The sequence below is a fragment of the Gadus morhua genome, chromosome 6, assembly GCF_902167405.1.
Source record: "Gadus morhua chromosome 6, gadMor3.0, whole genome shotgun sequence".
Classification (NCBI taxonomy): Eukaryota; Metazoa; Chordata; class Actinopteri; order Gadiformes; family Gadidae; genus Gadus; species Gadus morhua.
This window is the reverse complement of record NC_044053.1, coordinates 8,833,929-8,853,993: the sequence shown is the minus strand read 5'-3', so window position 1 is coordinate 8,853,993 and position 20,065 is coordinate 8,833,929. Positions and strand designations below refer to the sequence as shown.

Below are 20,065 nucleotides of genomic sequence, written 5' to 3'. Positions count from 1 at the left end.
TCTTGCCGAAGCCGTGGCTTCTAGATATGTGCCACCATATAGTGGTAATGTGTGGCTGGATTCCACGTGGAGTGCAGTACTTAATTAGATGTCTGTGCCACGAAAGGATGAGAGCACATGACACAATGATTGATGTTCTCTCTAAACTATAAGAGCTAAAAAGACCCAAAGGCAAGAACAAGCCAATAGACCTCACCTCTCGACTTGTGTGTGTGTGTGTGTGTGTGTGTGTGTGTGTGTGTGTGTGTGTGTGTGTGTGTGTGTGTGTGTGTGTGTGTGTGTGTGTGTGTGTGTGTGGGGGGGTGTGTTTGTTTGTGGGAATACGTGTGTCTGTGTGTGTGTGAGTTCTGTCTGAGTGGGTGAGTGATTTCCCCAACTGGTTCGAAATAAACACATGTGGTGACAGCTTCCTCCCAGCCCACCTACACACACACACACACGCACACACACACACACACACACACACACACACACACACACACACACACACACACACACACACACACACACACACACACACATACACACACAAGAACACACACACACACACACACACACACACACACACACACACACACACACACACACACACACACACACACACACACACACACACACATACACACACAAGAACACACACACACACACACACACACACACACACACACACACACACACACACACACACACAGACACACACACACACACACACACACACAGACGCACACACCGACGCACACACACACGCAAACACAGCCAAACAGCCCGGACATCTATGTATGTGTCTGTCCATGTAGTCCAAGTTCCTGTCACATTTTAAACCACTCAATCCACAGTCTGAACCTCTATATTTATACCCTGAATGAACACTGAATTTCAGACAACTGCTTCTTATTATCTATGTGAGTTTCAGAATGCATGTCACTGTAAATATTTTAGAGAGTTAACAGGGAGCTTAAACCTGTAATATTGTTAATTTCTTACGCATCACAAAGCACTATCTATTTAAAGCTAGTAATTGAGAGAAATCAGATTGAAGGATTGCTGAAATTCCACTCTCTGTGTAAGTCCCTCTCTCCTGTAAATATTTAATAACATGTGCCGCTGTGTAATGGGGACTTTGGCGTCAAAATATTGGAGATATTAGGAGTTTGTGGCAGCGACAAGCATGCAGGATAGGAGCAGGGATTTCCTTCCAGCTGGTGTGGCTGTCAAGCCAGAAATCTCTAACACAGACTCACACACACACACGCACACACGCACACACACGCACACACGCGCGCGCGCACGCACGCACACACACACACACACCTACACCTACACACCCACCTCCCTCACAGTGTCTTTTTCAATGATTGACTGTGCGAAAACCAGTGTGAAAACATTGTTTTACATCTGTGTGACTCTTCATCCGTTGAAAAGGGATTTCCGACATATTCCACGTCAACATGGAATATATTTATATCGATAGATATTTCTTTATATATTATACCGTTTTCTGCCCGCTTGTTTTTAATTGGCCCCATATCCATTTATACATATGTGTGTATGTTTGTGTCAGTTCATAGTTCTGCTAACACAATTTTAGCCCAGGCAGTCTCTGGGTGTGGGCATGGTGGTCTTCCGTGGCTGTTCACGGCATGTGATTCAGATGATGGCCGACTTGCCTGTCACAACTCATCAGCACCCCAGTGTGAGCACAACACTACCGGCAACCCCACTCCGATACATACATTCAGGCCGTCCAATAGTGTGTGTGCCTGTTTGAGTGTGAATGTGTGTGTGTCTGTCTTTTCATGTTTATGTGTTTGTGTGTTCATATTTGTGTGTGTGTGTGTGTGTGTGTGTGTGTGTGTGTGTGTGTGTGTGTGTGTGTGTGTGTGTGTGTGTGTGTGTGTGTGTGTTTGTTGTCGACGCACACACTGCCCCGATAAAAACTCCCTGCAGTTACTGCCTTTAACATGTCATGCAATTAGTAGCGAAGCCTCTCTGGGGGTTGTGACATCTGTGGTGGTGAAATGCCTCCAATACACAGTGGGACTGACAGGTTGGATTAAAGTACAGTGTGCTGCGATGCACCGGGAATATGACAAAGCCTTGTCCTTGGTTTGCTCATACATAGCAGATGTGAGTGTTTCATGTGGGCTTTTTAAGCACCGTCCTGTTAGCAGAACAGTGTTCTGTTCTTCTTTAGTGTAGGTGGGGGCGGGGGGAGAATAACAACAACAGAACACTGCGCCGGATACGGTTGTTATTGTCTCCCGTCTTTTGAGAATGCCTCGTCTTTCTGGTGACTAGTTGGGGCAGTTATTTTGTAATGATGCAGGCAGAGAGCCATCGCTGAACTATTGTACGTTTAGCCAAATTAAGGCACGAAATGAAAGGGTTTTCTAAGCAAATACAATGTAGGAGTTCTTCTCAAGGATATGCTCCCTCGCTAAGGAGCATCTTGGTGAAACAACCAGTGTGTTGATATAAGTGCGGGTTCATAAAGTCCTCGTTGATTCCTCCCTCGGATTAGTTTTGCTTTCGGCCCCCTGTGTAAACTCCTAACCCTAACCCTCCTTCCGGTGCTTTTAAGCACCATACTAGTGCTGTGCTGTTTTTATCAAAGCCAAAAGGAAACTAAAAACGAGGAAGAAATCGTTTTGTTTTGCTGGAGGTAATCTGTGTGGTTCTGAACGGATGTCTGATTGAAGGAAACCTAATACTACTTACTGCAGGGAGCGGACGCATCCTGCAAACAGAGTTCGACCGGCTCGCCCGTGCGTCTCCACGAGAGCTCTGGTCTTCCTCGATCATCCTCCAGCGGCCCACCGCAGAATGTAGCAGGCGTGGACTCTCTCGGTGTGCCGTCCGTGCCTGTGCACAATGACCACCAAACTATTTGTGCAGTGCACCTTTCCAAATAGATCTCCCGCCTAATCCTCTTTCGGATAGAACAGTCATCTCCCCTCGCACTCTACCTTGATCTCCCATCTCTGTCACAAATCATATCCATAATCCGCAGATTAGTCAGCAATTGTTTCTTCTCTTTTTTAAACCCATCTGTTTTGGATTCATGGAGTCTCTGGGAATTATTATTGGAATGGTTGTGGAAATAATGTGCTGGCAGCCGATCACTGCAGAGGCATTTACAAATGGGAGGAAAATTAGCTTTTGTTGTCTATTGTTTTGATTGTGGATGTGTTCGGTCGGCCGTTCGGGATAGCGGTAGAGATTATTATGATCATTCCCTAATGGGATGTTGACTCACATCCTATTGTGTAAAAGTGCCCATGCACCCACACGCACATACCCACAAAAACACACACACACACACACACACACACACACACACACACACACACACACATACACACACGCACACATTGGGGCAACACATTCTTTCCTATGTTCAGAGACTCGGCCATGCACACTACAAATATTTAGATCTGTGTCTTTGCCTTATTAAAACCAATCAATTAATTCTGATTACTCTTTCTGACTCGCTCTATCTATTCTCCATTAATCTTGTCATCCTTTCTTTCACACACTCCTCTTGCTCTCCCTTTCTCTCTCCCTTTCAACCACTCATTCACTCTCTCCATATTTCACTTTATCTTAAGCACTATGTATGTCTTTATCCATCACACTCATCACACTCACTCTTTCTCTGTGTTTGTGTGTCTCTCTCTCTCCCTCTCTCTGTGTTCATCTTGCTTCTTCTGTACCTCGTTGAGGTGGCTTCCCATCCCGCTCGCTCTCCAGACGTTTACCTTGGCATGCTGACAAAAAAAACAAAAAAACATCTTAGCTTTCCTCTCTGTGATTTCACTCCTCAAAGTGACTTCACCCATTGGTTTTCACATGTACTCCTTATGCAAGGCCGTTTAGGGAAACCATCAATCAAGTCCTCTACCATAGATGTAAGCGTAGCTGCGGTCTTTTGCTTTATTGTCGTTTTCTTTTGCCTTTTTTCGTTCCCCAACCGACAATTGATCCTGCTAGCGTTCTTCTTCCCAGAGAGGACAGGAAGTGAGGAAGCAGAAGATGATATGTATTTTGGTTGCTTCCTGTGGTTCGAGGGGGATGATTCTTTTGAAATGAAGGGGTTTGCGTTCTCCTTTGTGCTGCATAAACGCTTGAGTGGCTCCTCGGCTCAGGAGTCTGTGGGTAGACGATAATGATTGAGGGGCGTACCGCCTCTTCCCCCACCACCCTCACCACCCCTCCCCCCCTCTTCCCAAATGTCTCAGAACCATGAGTCTTTCGCCTTCTCCTTTCATTGCTTTTTCAAAGGCTTTCGGGAAAACTCTTGAGAAAAAGAAGGGCATTTTTCCTTTGTTTTCGTTTTTTCGTTTTTTTTTCCCGCGTCACCTATCCCATTATACTTGACTGTTTGGCAACAGCATAAAAGGGGACTTAAATGTACTCGTGAGAAAATGGCTTGACCCTTCGGCTTTTTTCTTTTCAATTCTTCATGTAGTACTTCGGTGACGTGCGCCTCGTGTCTGTTCTGCTTTGTTCCTCTGCGTGGCACAGAACCCCATTCTCTGTGTGTGCCTCTTTTCTTCCTTGTTTTGCCCGCTATCTCCGTCCCGCACTCTTTCACTTACCGCCTGTCTCCGCTTTGTGATTTTTTTTTTTTTGTCCAACGTATTTCTCAAGTACCTGACAGCTTGACGCAAAGTGTTCGAGTGATGGCCACATCTCGCGGCGTCTCACACACACACACACACACACACACAAACACACACACACACACACACACACACACACACACACACACACACACACACACACACACACACACACACACACACACACACACACACACACAGCGGACACACCAGCGGACCCTGTGGCCTGCCCTTGGTGGCCCCGGCGGTGTTGTTCTGGACGAATGAACACATTCTCTGACACCAAGAGAGAGAGCCTGACTCGAGCGTTTGAGGCTGACGTTAGTTTTCGCAGCCACCGGTACACCGGCCCCACAGTGTCGTTTGCCTTACCTCATGTCATAGTGTCGGATGTTTTTTTTTCTTATGAATCTTCATGTATATATGTATAACCAAACGTCAAACTTTTCATGGTAAAATATACAATTTAGATGTGCCTTGAACGGACAGCACATTATATAGCTGCCACCTTTCTCAGCCCAACAATCAGAAATCCATTAACGGAGTGAACCGAATACTGTAAAGAAAAAACACCACCCAGGGTGTAATCTGGTTTATTTTTTAGCTTCTTGTTTTCTTATTGAGTTAAGGGTGGGTGTTTATGTTATACTGGTCAGCTGAAACATCTGTTTGCTAACAAAATGTAGGCACTAACCTTTCTGCCGAGTAGAGTGTAGTCTATATTTGCTGCCTCTCGTTAGTGCTACGCCTGGCCTCCACTAACAGGCACATCCAGATACATGACAACGTACTCTAGGAACGACTCAATCTATCCCAAACACAAAGGTCCATCTCTTTGTTATGTGTTGGTTACAGTAAATTATCTGAAGGAGAGAACACACGGTAAACGATATTAAGTAAAGCACATAATAATTGTTTTTACGTGTACAATAGTGTTGCTATTTCACTGCCATAGCCTTCGACAGTCTATCTAATAGCTATCTTCTGTAAATGCGCACCATCGTTTACAAATTACAAACATTTCCAGAGGGGTATTCCATCAAAGTCACTAACGAAAGCGGCGCTTAGTTGATTAAGCCTGGTTAGAACTAACGGCAACATACACTTGAGGCTGAAGCCATTCCATCAACCCAGTTCAGCCGCGCCTTGCTCAGGTTAGTTCAAACCAGGCTTATGTTAACGTGGATTAAGCCTGCTCACGAGATATGTAACCAGCCCAGAATCGTGAATGTCGAATCATGGATCAAACGTCCGAAAAGGACTGAGCAGGATCTTTTCCAGAGGCGAACAGAAGCTGCTTGTGGAGGTCTATGAAGAGTACAAGCATATAATAACTCCAAAAGGGAACACCGTAACTATTAATAAAAACAGGGAGGCCGCCTGGCAATAAAATCACCAATCTTTTGAAAGCATTAGTAGTATTAAGCGTAACAAATAAATGTAATATTGACTACTCGTCATCAGGGAGATAGTCTTGAGGTAATGTGTCGTCCTTGCACACGGTCGTCCGGGGTTCAATCCCCAACCATTTAGTCATTTAGGTAGGATTACTGGAATCAAACAATTGTTCATGCGTTTTAGTTTCCATTTCTTTGAATATACTAAACTGACTAACCATAGTATTTATCTCAACAGAGGTGGTCTCGGCTGCCTGCTGACAAACTCACCTGAATGGAACTGATGTGGCTGACAATTTCCCATGCAGCAGTGTCTTTGTCATAGTGACAAAGGCCTCACTATCAAGTTAGAATTGTATTCTAGGGATAATGTAAGACATATTTATTATCTAAAAAGTCAATTGTGAGGCCTAATTTCTCTGATATAAAGGGAATTACAAAGATAAGCCACCGCCAAGAATCCAATGACGCACTCAAGACGCAAACTAGGGTCGCCTGTACTACAGGGCTAATGCTAGACCACTAACCCAACTGCTGGTTCATGATTTGTATCGAATACATATATTTGGCTACAAATGTCCTGGATAACAAAATATAGCAATTCATTTTATCATTTTATTTGCATCATTTAATCTTAGACCCTTAGTGAAAATAATGGCTGTTTGTACCTCAGTACAAAATCGTGCGGACTAGGCTTGGCGGAACCTTCTGATGGTTCACTTGTTTCCGACAGATGGACTTCTCTGAAACACTGAGTAAATAAGCCTGACAGATAGCCTTAAATTGATAGCCATAAATTGCCATGGTTACTTAGTGGAGATTCCTTTAAGTCACGTTAATGGAACGCAACTCCGGCTTAAAGTAGCGAGGCTAAGTGAAATAAGCCCGGCTTTGCCTTTAGCCTGTTTGATGGAATACCCCTCAGGTCCTTTGAAACATGTCTGTGCCCATACAACAAATGACATTCCAAGGTACACACCCAGTCCTGGTTTCAGTGACCCCAACTCCTCTTCAGTCTCTCCATAATCAAACTCGATTTTAATATGCTTCCTCACCAATCTCGCGGAGGACGGGAAATGAGGTCATAAACTCTCCAATTGCACGATATCTGGGTCCTAACCCCATCCCCTCCACATAAAGCCCGCCCTTGTCTTTAACAACTGTCAACAACTGACCCCTGCTAATAAAGTGAGGCTGATCTTATTGGTGGGTGGGCAGATTTCAAAAACACTAGAGAGCATTAGAGAGTCAATTAAAACGGATTTGTCTGCCCCCAATCAGCCCGGCTCTGCCTCGACTCCTCTCCGCTCCGCTTATGAATTGATTATCGTTATGAAGTGCCATCAACACTCCTACACCACAGAACCCAACAGCTTAGACAGAGAGACACACACACACAGAGTCTCTTTACACACACACACACACACACACACACACAAACACACACACACACACACACACACACACACACACACACACACACACACACACACACACACATGCATGAAGTGAACATTTCTGCCAAATATTTCTCTCGCTTGTTTGCTGTTTAACTTTAACAGCATGGGGTTGGCTGTGTACCTTTGGCTCATTTACATCACATCCTCATTCCTCCCCTTTTCCAGGCGTGCATTTAAAGTAATAGCATTCTTCCCAGCCACTGGAGTTGTCCTGTCAGGAGCTCATCTAAATGTACCAAATGTACTCGAGTACATTTGAGTGAGCCACTTCTCTTGCCATTGTAGTGTCGCACTTTCCAGAGCGAGCCGGTTCCCTGCAGTATTACGGCAGTGTTGATTCAGCGATGTCTCACGCTGTTCCTGGGTCATTGCGTGTCTAGGGATGGGGGAAGGTGGGGGGGGGGGGGGGGGGGGTGTCTCCTCAGATATGCCAGGATCACTGAGGGGACTTGCCTGTTATTCCACATGGTGGGCATCCAGCACACCAATGTCTACGCTACACTCGGCTCACCTTTTCACCCCAAAACACTCGGCTTCGGGGTTCTGCCATCCGTCTTTCACAGCCGCCTGAGCCAATTTTCCCAGCATGCATCGTCAGCAGCCCCCACAGCTCTCCGACTGTGTCTGTATGTGATTTCATTTGCGTTCTGCTAATTTTTCCGTTTGCCGTGTGTTTGTTTATCGTCCCAGTTCTTGTCCCAGAACGCCCACCCTTATTTCATCAATCCTTGTTGCTCGTTTCCTAGATTCCGTATGGCCTCGTTTTCTCCCTTCCCTCTTCTCATGGCTCCTCTGTCATCGTTTCCGCACCTCGTACATCTCCCGTATGGCTGACCTTTTTACGCCAGGATTTCAGACCCAATTGTCTCGCCCTTACATTTTAAAGCAGCTCCTCTCTCTCTCTCTCTCTCTCTCTCTCTCTCTCTCTCTCTCTCTCTCTCTCTCTCTCTCTCTCTCTCTCTCTCTCTCTCTCTCTCTCTCTCGATTTGTTGACAGCTGAAACATGCCATGTTATTTTTCCCGTCTAAGGAACCTACATACTGTGATTACTAAATGTTACTACTAAACTTAATTCTCTCTCTCTCTCTCTCTCTCTCTCTCTCTCTCTCTCTCTCTCTCTCTCTCTCTCTCTCTCTCTCTCTCTCTCTCTCTCTCTCTCGCTCTTTCTCGCTTCACATTGCCCATGATCAAACCAGAGGCATAAACTAGGCAGCACTGTATGCATTTTAAATGTAAACATTTGCCAATCCTTAAATATTCCCTTTTCCCCAATTCCTAGCATGACAATGAATGTTTTTTTTTATATTCCCCAACTCAATCGAATGTAAGACAAAACATTTACATAGCTTAAACTTTTACACTGGGGCATCTTACTCTATTGAACATTTCAACGGAAAATAGTGGACAGTGTTGCAGCCTCAATAGAGGTTCACGTCAAGTCAAACCTTCAAACACGGCCACTTCTTGTCTTTCTTTCTCCAATCTCGTTCCCCTTTCACTGCTTTCATCCAAGGCCACTGCATTCTCCTCCACTGGCACACTTCCCTTTTATAACTCCTCCTTGTCCCCCTCATTCTCATCCACCAATTTTTGGTGCCCTCAGCAAAAGCAGCAGTCCATTATGGCCATAACCTGGCCCTTTAAAGTTTGAGAGGAGCATTAAAACTAAACCTCAAAAGGAAGAGGGGGCATGGAGGCCAAATGTTCAAATTCTAATGGGTTTTCATTGGCTCATTGGTGCCAGAGGAACTCTTGAAGACATTCCTCACACAGGGGAATAATTGTGTCCTATAACAAGAGTAATACATTTTAAAAATATTTCACCAATACTCTCCGTAATACTTCATTGACTTCATAGCCTGGGCCGATTTCCCGGGCATGAATCATCAACATCAAATTGATGATGTGAATGGATGTATGCATTTGAAAAGATTGACAGTGATTGAAAAATGTGAGGGGGCAAAAAAAACATGTCATATCCAACCAAGCTCACACACAGCTGGAGTCCTGACACATCGAATTTGACAAATATTCACTGCCTCACCTTTCTCGTTCCTACCTTCCTTTGCATTTTTTTTTCAATCTCCACCTCTGCCTTGCCTTAGCTAGGTCCCCGTGTGTATTTTCCTCCTCCTACATTATGCTTTCCCATGTGTTAGAGTCCACCTCAGTCCTGCAACATCGCCCCCATATATCTCTGACAGCCCCCCTGCACCTCACACTATCCCTGTCCTCCTAATTGTTGACAGAATGTGGAGAAATGCAAATGAGATGCAGGGAATAATACATCTATTTCGCCCTCAGCATTCCCTCTCTTTGTCCCCCTTGTATTCCTCCACTTCCATTGTTCCTTTGTCTATGTTGTACCTGCTTAAGGTTTCTGCATAGGTTTTAAGCTTTCCGTGTGTGTGTGTGTGTGTGTGTGTGTGTGTGTGTGTGTGTGTGTGTGTGTGTGTGTGTGTGTGTGTGTGTGTGTGTGTGTGTGTGTGTGTGTGTGTGTGCGTGCGTGCGTGCGTGCGTGCGTGTGTTGGAGTAAGTGCTGCACCTGCGAACAAGAACAAATTCAGCTCTGACCGTGGCCTTCACTGCATCCAATGCCTCTCTCTCCCTCCCTCCCTCCCTCCTCCCTCCCCCCTGCCTCTCTGTCTGAGCAGATTGGGGGGGGGAGATGACATGGGAGGGGGAGTCTAATAGATCACTGTGAGGCATTTGCACCTGTGTTCGGTCTCAAAGGTAATGGCGTGTTCGTGTGTTTGTGTGTGTGTGTGTGTGTGTGTGTGTGTGTGTATGTGTGTGTGTGTGTGTTTCGAGGATGCAGACTTCGCTCAGCAGCACATGACCTCATTTATTTCCAGTTACTAACCTCCCCTCCTCTGCTCCGCTCTTTCCACCTCTCCTTTTCTTTCTTCTTCTCTCGTCTTCTTCTGTCATCCCCTCTCTCCTCTCTCCTCTCATCTCATACTATTGCTACTGTAGAATTTTTTCAATTTAGCGTCTCCTTGCTACGGAATATTCTCCATTTTATGTTCTTCAGCCTTTTTCTGGAAGCCTATCACTGAAACAAACACACAAACACACACACACACACACACACACACACACACACACACACACACACACACACACACACACATACACACACACACACACACACACACACACACACACAGACACACACACCCAGCCCTCCAACGCACACACAAGCATCGCCAAGCATTTTACATTCCTCAGAATCTTTAGAATCCCACCAAATGGCACAACATAAATCCCTCACCATGGAAATGTTGCCACATGCTTCAATCAAACGACACATTTTGTATCATACCTGCCAATCACTACCCACTCTCTCCCGCGTCAACCACGGCTTTTCCTGTGTACCCAGAAAACCGTGGCGTGGGGTGCGGGGTTATAAATAGCTGTCCTGGCGAGGTGTCCTCCTGTGCGTCCCAATTCTGTCTGCGTGGGACACCCTTGGAGAGTTCTCTGCGGTGTCACATCGCCACGGCCCACTTCAGGGACTCTTTTGTTGTCTCCTGCACAGCGTGGCATGCTAGCACATACTACAGTATGTATACACAGCACACTAAAGTATTGATACACCGTGGTGCTGAAAAGTTACCTAGTGACCCTCCCCCATCTGTTTACAGAGGAGATCACTGGCGACACTATGCAGCGATGGACATGTTCTTTAATGTGAAGGGAATACACTTCTGCTGTAAAATGTACTACCTTGTGTTGAGTATTTGTGTACATACCGCAGACGTGAGGATGAAGTCGGGATAGGAGAGCAGATATCACCCAGGATTATCATCATTATATTATTATGAATTATTATGAAGTGTGCGTGTCTTTGATTGGTTTAAAAGACGCTGATGTTGTGACACCTCTACAACAAATATTTGCTCCAGCTTCGTCCTAATATTCCAATTATTTACGCTTATTTTATCATTTCTGCAGTGAAAAATATCCACCAAACCAATTCCTGCGTGACCTACTGTGCTCCGGCTCCCATTTAAATTCTCCCGGATAAAGTAGCACGTCTAAACTCCGATCATTAAAAGCGCTCTCAACACAAGATACTTTGAAGCTTCACCTTTGGCTCTCTGCTCCTCTTTTCATTTCTACTTTCCGGCTTCTTCTTGATGGCTCAACGTATGTTAACAAGGCATAAAAGTATACTACGTTCCTTACTAAACAGAGGCTGAATTCCTTTCTGGGCAAAAGTTTCATCAGTGCGTTGTATAACATCAAAGAGCGTCCAGACACGGTTCAATTTGCGGTCTGTCAAAATGTTCCTTTTACACTCTTGATGTGCTAACGACCATGTTATGGTTCATAAGAATATATGATCCTACTTTAGATCATTGTGAAATGTTTTTAAAGCTTAAAAAGGAAATGCCTTTTTAAAAGCCTGTAATGGGTAGTCATCCATTCTGTGTGTGTGTGAGTGTAATAATAGAGGGCCAGTCTCACTGATGACCCAGTTGTGTCAGTGTGGTCAGGTGCTATAATTGGGCCCTAATGTCACTTGCCTGCATCAAGTTAATTAAGCTGTCTGATTCGCTGAAATCCCAAGATAGCACGCACACATACACACACACACACACCCAGACACACACACACACACACACACACACGCACACACACACACACACACACACACACACACACACACACACACACACACACACACACACACACACACACACACACACACACACACACACACACACAATGATGTGTACCCACGTATGCATTCACTCCCTTTCCGCACCCTCGCCGCACACACACACACATCCACCCACCCCCTCATCCCCAGCCTACCCGCGTTAGATATACATACATGCATGGTATGACCTTGAATTAACCCCATGCAATCTGCCCAGTCTTGGCAGTTGTGGTGGTGGTGGTGGTGGTGGTGGTGTTGGTGCTGGGGGAGGTGGTGGTGTTGGTGGTGGGGGAGGTGGCGTTGGTGGTCGTGGTGGAGAGAGGGGATCCAGCCTCCTCCTCCTCCTACCACTCATCTCCCCACCACCACCACCACCACCCCCTCCACCCAGCATCAGTAGCCAGGAGGAGGAATGTGGGCCTAATCAGCTCCCTTGGTGTGGTGAGAGGCCCAGGCATGGAGACGGAGCGACATATGGCCAATTAAGACCAAGAGTTTAAAACGGCATGGGCTATCGATGGCCTATGGGCGTCTGATTGGATCAATGAAAAGCCTCAGCTCTCTTGCCGCTCGCGGTTGAAGCGTTGCCGTATTTAGGGATGGAGTTCAGACCGAAAGCCGGTTTCATGTTTTCAGCGCTTGCTGATGAAACGAAATGTAAAATGTGAGTTGATATGTCGCCGTCTGATGTGGACTGAGAATCTTCTACAAAACCGAACAAACGTTAACAAGACACACGCCTCAAATAGTCTCGTTATTAATTATTTTGGACTCGTTCCAGTTGTTGTATTATATAATGAACAGAGAAGAAAAGTGACACAAATCAAAAGACATTAATTAATCACAATCCATTTCTCGACTATTGCATAGAATGAGGATTACTCTCATCCTAATCTTTTTTCCATCTGGTTTTGATATCTGATGTCATATTGAAGACAAAGGTACGTTCTGATTGACATGAGCTGATATTTGTGTGACATGTGTATGTGGTAAATCACCAGCACATCGCTTTAACTTCATATTATTCACGGTTGCCATGATGCTCAGTGATTCATAAATCGTTTTTGCTCCTTCTGATGGGATGAATGTATTATCTAAATTAGATACACGCAAACACACACACACACACACACACAGAGACACACACACGCATACAATCACACACACACGCACGCAAAATAAACATACGATAACACCCACAATGTCTACTTTGTTCATGTGCGCTGTTGGATTAATTTTCTATTAGTTTTCGTCCAATGGGTTTGAAGATGGTTGATTAGCCGGTAATGGGCTTTGTTACTGTGCTAATGAAAAGCTTGATTACCATTCTACTTAGAGACACATTGGGGGGCGGGCGGGCGTGGGGGGGGGGGGGGGGGGAGGGGGATGCAGACCAGACATTTGCTTACACATTTGTCAGAGGCATCATATCGTACCTCAGATATCCAGCCAGGTGTCAATTGGGAGCAGGGAGCCAGGGACAGTGCAGGGAAACACACACATGTGCTCCTTCTGGGTGTGTGGTTTCCATGCATGGATATGTGTTCGCTAGCTCTCTGTTCCCGGCTTCTGTTTTTTTTTCTTCCCTTTCTTTATTTATTGAATGTTTTATTTTTGATTTATCAGACTTTTTAGTGTAAGCGTTTTATAAACATATACATTCTCACCCTTTACCGAATGATATATCTATCCCCCGTAAATATACCGGAGCAGATGCGTACATATTTACGTGTGTTTACTCACGTTCTGGAGAGAATGCGTGCGCTCGCTAATAGGAACTAGTTATCCAATTATAGAGGTGGGTCTCTAGCTGACAGTACTAGACTCAATAATAACCATAATACACCAGGCACATCTGGCAGAATGTGTGTGTGTGTGTGTGTGTGTGTGTGTGTGTGTGTGTGTGTGTGTGTGTGTGTGTGTGTGTGTGTGTGTGTGTGTGTGTGTGTGTGTGTGTGTGTGTGTGACACACACACACACATACGCACACATGTCATATAAATGGATATGAAGTGTGTGAAAGTGTGTTAATAAGCCAGTCTTGGTCTACTTTTGAATGTTTGCACACCATTGAGTCATCCTGTCTGAGATGTTATGTCCCATAATTAGTTAAAACTCATCATTAGAGCCATCATATCATCACATGGATGCACTGATAACACACAATATAAATGTTATACTACTAATCCTATTAATTAAATGGCGACTACAAACATCCCCTATAAAGTTTCGATCCATCCTCATTGTTAATAACAATATTAATTATAATATAGTAATGATAATACTTATTATAATGAATAAAGGTTGAAAATATGAATGACAGATATGAAATGTCTAATATCTTGATGTTATTGACACATTGTGACATTTTGAAGTGCTATGTATAGCTGTTGTCATTGACAATATTCGGAGAGTCTGAGAATAGCATCCTTTTCTTTGGCGTGTGGTTGGCCGGGATCCTGCGTAATGTTAAACCAAGGTTTCCATTCCATTGTGCTTTGTCGCAACACCTCAGAAGAGAACATGTGTGTTCATTGACTCACGCATCAACAATGTAGCATTCGTTTCTTTAACACAAAGGGATGCCTGTTCAGTGTGCTGTGTGATTTGTAAATCATACTCTCTATGTAGCCACCAGGCAAAGGCACATTCTCAGCTACGCCTTATAGATGTGTTGGTTTGGGTTATGGGTACTTTACCTGTTTACTTGGTGGGTATTACTCTACTAACACTGCCCACCATCAACCTCCAGTCTTTGACAAACATACTCACAAGCTGTAGGTCATGGGAACACTGCCCACACTGTTTCCACTAAAGTGTGTGTGTGTGTGTGCGTGCGTGCGTGCGTGCGTGCGTGCGTGCGTGCGTGCGTGCGTGCGTGCACGAGTAGAAAAGCAGGGGATGTAGTAGAGAGGTTGGAACAACCAAATCTGGCTTGTTCTCTGTTTGGCTGTTGGCTTGAACCCATGGTCCCGTGCCAAGCACACACACTCACACACACACACACACACACACACACACACACACACACACACACACACACACACACACACACACAGCTATGTCTAATGATGCACTGGCAGTGGAAGCGGGGACACCACATGAGGTCTCTTTGTCTGAAGCCAGCAGAACACATAAGGTGTCCCTTCAGGCTTCTCCACAGCGTGGTGTCTCATAGTGTAGGACACATAACCCTACACAAGGCATTCTCCGTATATTCCAGCAGTGAAGTTGCGTTTTTATTTTCATTACATATTTTGGTGGTTCAGTGGTTTACTTTTTCCCGGGACCATGACCTCCATTGTGTGAAGGCTGTCGACCGCGTTGTATTTATTGGGTTGCACTAGGGTCATTGTGAATGGTATTAAAATAGCAAATGTTCCCCAGGCCTGTGATTGTAGGTGATTACAGGGGCGAGTGTCTGGGCGATCTATGATCTTCTCCGTTACCCTGGGATAGTGTAAATAACAGCAGGCCATTATGTTGCATTGCATCCTCTCTATGTATTTATATAGGATACAGCCATCAATTTATTTTGTATTTTTACAACTGGGTCGGTCGCTGTGTTACCAGGAGACTACAGGGAGAAAGTGTTCAACTTGTTTTCACGGCAAACAATATGTAAAACACTGTTGAACTAAAACAACATTGATTCCGTTCATCAAACAGCATCAAACTTAGTCAACAAACAAAGATGTTTTCCCGGATAGGTTGCATTGCGCAAAGGCTTATGCCTTTACTTTGAAATAGTTTTCCTGGTTCCGGCTTTTCTTTTGGAAAAGAGACAGAAGGTCAGGCCGTGTGACTCTGAAAAGATAAGAACACTGAGCCACGGGTGGGCTCTGTAGTCAGAGACTCCTATAGGAAAACACAATTGAGTACTGCTGAAACTCCAAGAGTTCAGGAGTCAGCAGAGAGACGAGCAGCAGGAAATCAGTTACAGTAAGCCAGACACACAAGGACATGAAGACGCACACACATGCGCAGGCACACACTTACACACATGCGCACACAAATAACACACTAACACACAAATGCACATGGATACAAAAACGCACACAGTTCCAAAAGTACAAATAAAAAGAGATTGAATTGCAGAGAGAGAGTAGGCTACTGAGGGAGAGAAAGAAAATGCTTGGAAAAGTTGCAATGGCAGTTAACTTAAAAATAACACCAGATTCCATCCTTTCCACATCTGAGATTCCCATTTCCTAATGGGAGGGGGAGATGACATTAAACAAGGTGAATTAAACACCGTGGTGCAGACATTTATGTGCTTGCTGTTAAACTGTGGACTGGTAGAATTTATGAGGGTTCAGACCAGTAAATATGGCACACAGGAAATGTGATTAGCCTCGTAAATGGAAAAGCCTCCCGCTGTCTTACCCTTCACCAAGGCATATGCATTTTTGTTCCCTAGATTTCCAACTGCTTACCCCTTTGTGCACAACACTGTTGAGAATTCAATATCTTGTTTTTTTCTGGCATTCACCTGTATTTACACAGCTTAATAAAAATATCTGACTTGCTGTCAAAGTGGCAATTTTGAATCACTTGGCTAACAATATCTGCTTTCCAAACACAATGAAGCCATTGTGGATTCACAACTTTTGATGAAATGTCAAACAAAACAAAATAATCCTACTTCACTTATAAAGCAGCTGTAGAGCCTTCTTAAGCCTCTCTCAGTCATCTTTTTGCTTTAATGTATCACGGCACAATGTCAAAAGAAGCAACATAAATAGAAGAAAATAATACAGAACACATTTTAACTAAATTGCCAAATACTTTTATTGCCTTACACTCTTGAATAAAATATCCCAATCATATTACCCTTCAAGTAATTAAGTGTAGTTGTGTTTTTTGTGTCTTTTCTTTGTGGAGTTCTTTGTAAACAAGATTATAATGGCAACCCTTTTTTCATGTAATAACCCATCCGCCCTCTGATGGAGAGGGTTGGAAAAACAAGATTACCACCACACTCCAAACTAATCCCTCTTCTCGTGTTCCTAACCTTCTCAAGTGGACCGTTACAAAAATCACATTCAAACGCTTTTCTCTCTCAACTAACCCCCCCCCCCCCCCATCCCCATCCCACCACCAGTGAATAAAACCAGATTACAGGAGAGAGTGGTATTGTTGTTCAGTAAAATCGGTGGTGTGTTCGTACGCTACACACAACACTGTGAAGACAAGCTAGACACTACTCTGCTAACTTATTTCAAACGCAATGTAATGGAGGCCAACATAGATGTGTGTTGTGGTCCTACTCCTACAACCCGGCAGCACCACATCATACTGGGCTGTAAAGGAGGGAGTGGGCACAGGGTACAAAATATCAGTAAAGATACAACAGCAGGGCATCTTTTATTGTGGTGCTACAAACCTCTTTTATTGTGGTGTAAATCAAACTCAAAAGTCTGTCGTCAAGCGTCTTCTTCTTGTAAAGCTTGGTTGGTTTTCCTCCGTCCTCAAGCTACCCCCATGTTTAAAACAGAAGACATGGGATTAGTACATTGATAACAACTTTCTACTGATCGGCTCCCAAGTGCCACGCCCCCTCCTATCTCTCATCTACAGACAGGGCGACGCCCCCTCCTATCTAACCCTTACAGACATAGCCACGCCCCCTCCTATCTCTCCACTACAGACAGGGCCATGCCCCCAACTACCTCTTCACTACAGACATTTATTGCAAAGTAAAAAAAGTATAAAGTATAAAACTGAACCTTCATCGTACTTCCGCTCACGAGTCCGGTTCTCCCCATTGTTCAGGTGGAGTGGCTGAAGAACGAGGAGATCATCGACCCTGCGGAGGACCGGAACTTCTACATCACCATCGACCACAACCTGATCATCAAGCAGGCGCGCCTCTCCGACACGGCCAACTACACGTGCGTGGCCAAGAACATCGTGGCCAAGCGGAGGAGCACCACGGCCACCGTCATCGTTTACGGTGTGTGTGTATGTGTGTGTGTGTGTGTGTGTGTGTGTGTGTGTGTGTGCACGTGTGCGCCTGTGTGCGACTCCTGATAGGATTGAACACAGGCTTGAGATTGATCCCTGAAGGGATTAATGCTGTTCTAACGCTTTACAGAGCTGCCGACTCCCAGTGGTATAATAAACTACAAGGTAATTGTAAAGGAAGGAATGAATGAAAGCAATACTTAGAATTCATGGAAGAATAGGACATGGAGTGATCATGTTTTGCTGTGTGCCAGCAGCACTCCATTATGATCCTCTCTCCTCAGGCTCTTCAGTGCGTCCAATAGCATTGTGGTTGATGTGGACAAAGAGGCTCAGCATGTCTATATTAGGGTTGGGCACGGGGCCCTGTCCTTGGTGCTGGCCTTGTCCCGGTCATGTGGAAATACAACTCAAATTGGGCTAGATCATGTCAAGGGGGGAAAAAAAACCCTCCATTATTCAAATACGTACCAAAACAACATGCACGGGCGAGGGCTATATGTTGTGAGGCCCGGTCATTAGCCAACGCCGGAGCCCAGCTGCCTGGTGTAATGAGCTCAGCATCACCACCCTGCTTTGTTTGTGCTCAGCCTGATGTTACCGCATGACCTCTGCCCCCAGCCAATTAAAAACGACCAATCAAACCGCCAGTCCTAAATTAGAACACTTGGACCTTTACGGATGTTTGTGGAAAAAAAGGATGAATTTCGGCAAACATATGGGTGGAGGCCGCCTGTAATTATCAAGCTCTGCACTTGCAATTAATTGGAAGGCTGTTATTTTCGAAAGGGAATCGGTGATTCACATGTTTCACAAAAAATGATACCGAGAAGTCAATGTGCAACGCTGTGGATGTAATGCCCTTTGCTTTCCTTTACAACAAAGGCCATGTGAATATAGACGAGAATGTAGCTGTTTCAAGAACAAATGGTGCACAGCAGTCCACTCCATTCACACAGACTCTGACACACACACACACACACACACACACACACACACAATACACACACTACACACACTGACCGGCCGTGTCTGTTTTCCCTCAAATGAAACGCCACCTCTATCCCCCAGAAGGAGGTTTTCAATCAAAAGGAGGCGAAAGGCGTGAGCGCGCCGGCGTGCGTGTGTGTGCATGTAGGTTACAGGGAGACGGCGAGTGATGCGGAGTGAGCTGACACTGATGTATCATTACAGGAATAGATTGTTCAATCTTTGCTTCAATCTTGTGCACTCCATAAGACCTTGGGCGACATTGTTGACAGGGAGGAACCGCTGGAAGAGAAGGAACTAAGGCAAAGAGGGTGTGGAAAACACATTATTATACAGGTGTAGGAAGAAGGAGGAGATTAAGGACATACCGGGCAGTAGACATATGTTTGTGTGTGTGTGTGTGTGTGTGTGTGTGTGTGTGTGTGTGTGTGTGTGTGTGTGTGTGTGTGTGTGTGTGTGTGTGTGAGTTTGGGGGGGGGGGGGGGGGTACAGATAAGGGATGAAAGCAGCATTAAGGGATGAAAATTGAAAGGTGGAGACCACAAGACAATGGTTGAAAGGTGAAAAGAGAAAGGGTCAGGATTCCAGAGCCCAGTAGAGAAGAGAGGGCTGGGAAGGAAGGGGGGGGGGGGGGTGTAGGAGGAAAGCCACAAGAGACTCAGCGAGATAATGAAACAGATTATAAGAAATAGACAGACAGAATGAGAGGATTCTCTCTTGTCCGCTCTCTCTCTCTCTCTCTCTCTCTCTCTCTCTCTCTCTCTCTCTCTCTCTCTCTCTCTCTCTCTCTCTCTCTCTCTCTCTCTCTCTCTCTCTCTCTCTCTCTCTCTCTCTCTCACTCTGTTCCTTCTCTCTGTTTCTCTCTCTCCTTCTGTTGTTATCCATCTCTCTCGCTCTTTGCCTCCCGCTCTGTCCTAATTGGCTGCTCAGAGAGCAGTGGGAAGCCTCTAGTGGGCATGT

At 45.1% G+C, this 20,065-nt stretch overlaps 1 protein-coding gene across 4 annotated transcripts in view; it reads left to right on the top strand.

Annotated features, from left to right (window-relative positions):
* The window catches only part of LOC115545092 (netrin receptor UNC5C), a 159,126-nt gene that overhangs the window by 97,062 nt on the left and 41,999 nt on the right, over positions 1-20,065 (top strand). For all 4 annotated transcript variants that reach the window (XM_030357904.1, XM_030357902.1, XM_030357901.1 and 1 more), the window contains exon 5: positions 17,924-18,104. In XM_030357904.1, the coding sequence (XP_030213764.1) occupies positions 17,924-18,104 (181 nt within the window). The remainder of the gene's footprint in view (positions 1-17,923; positions 18,105-20,065) is intronic.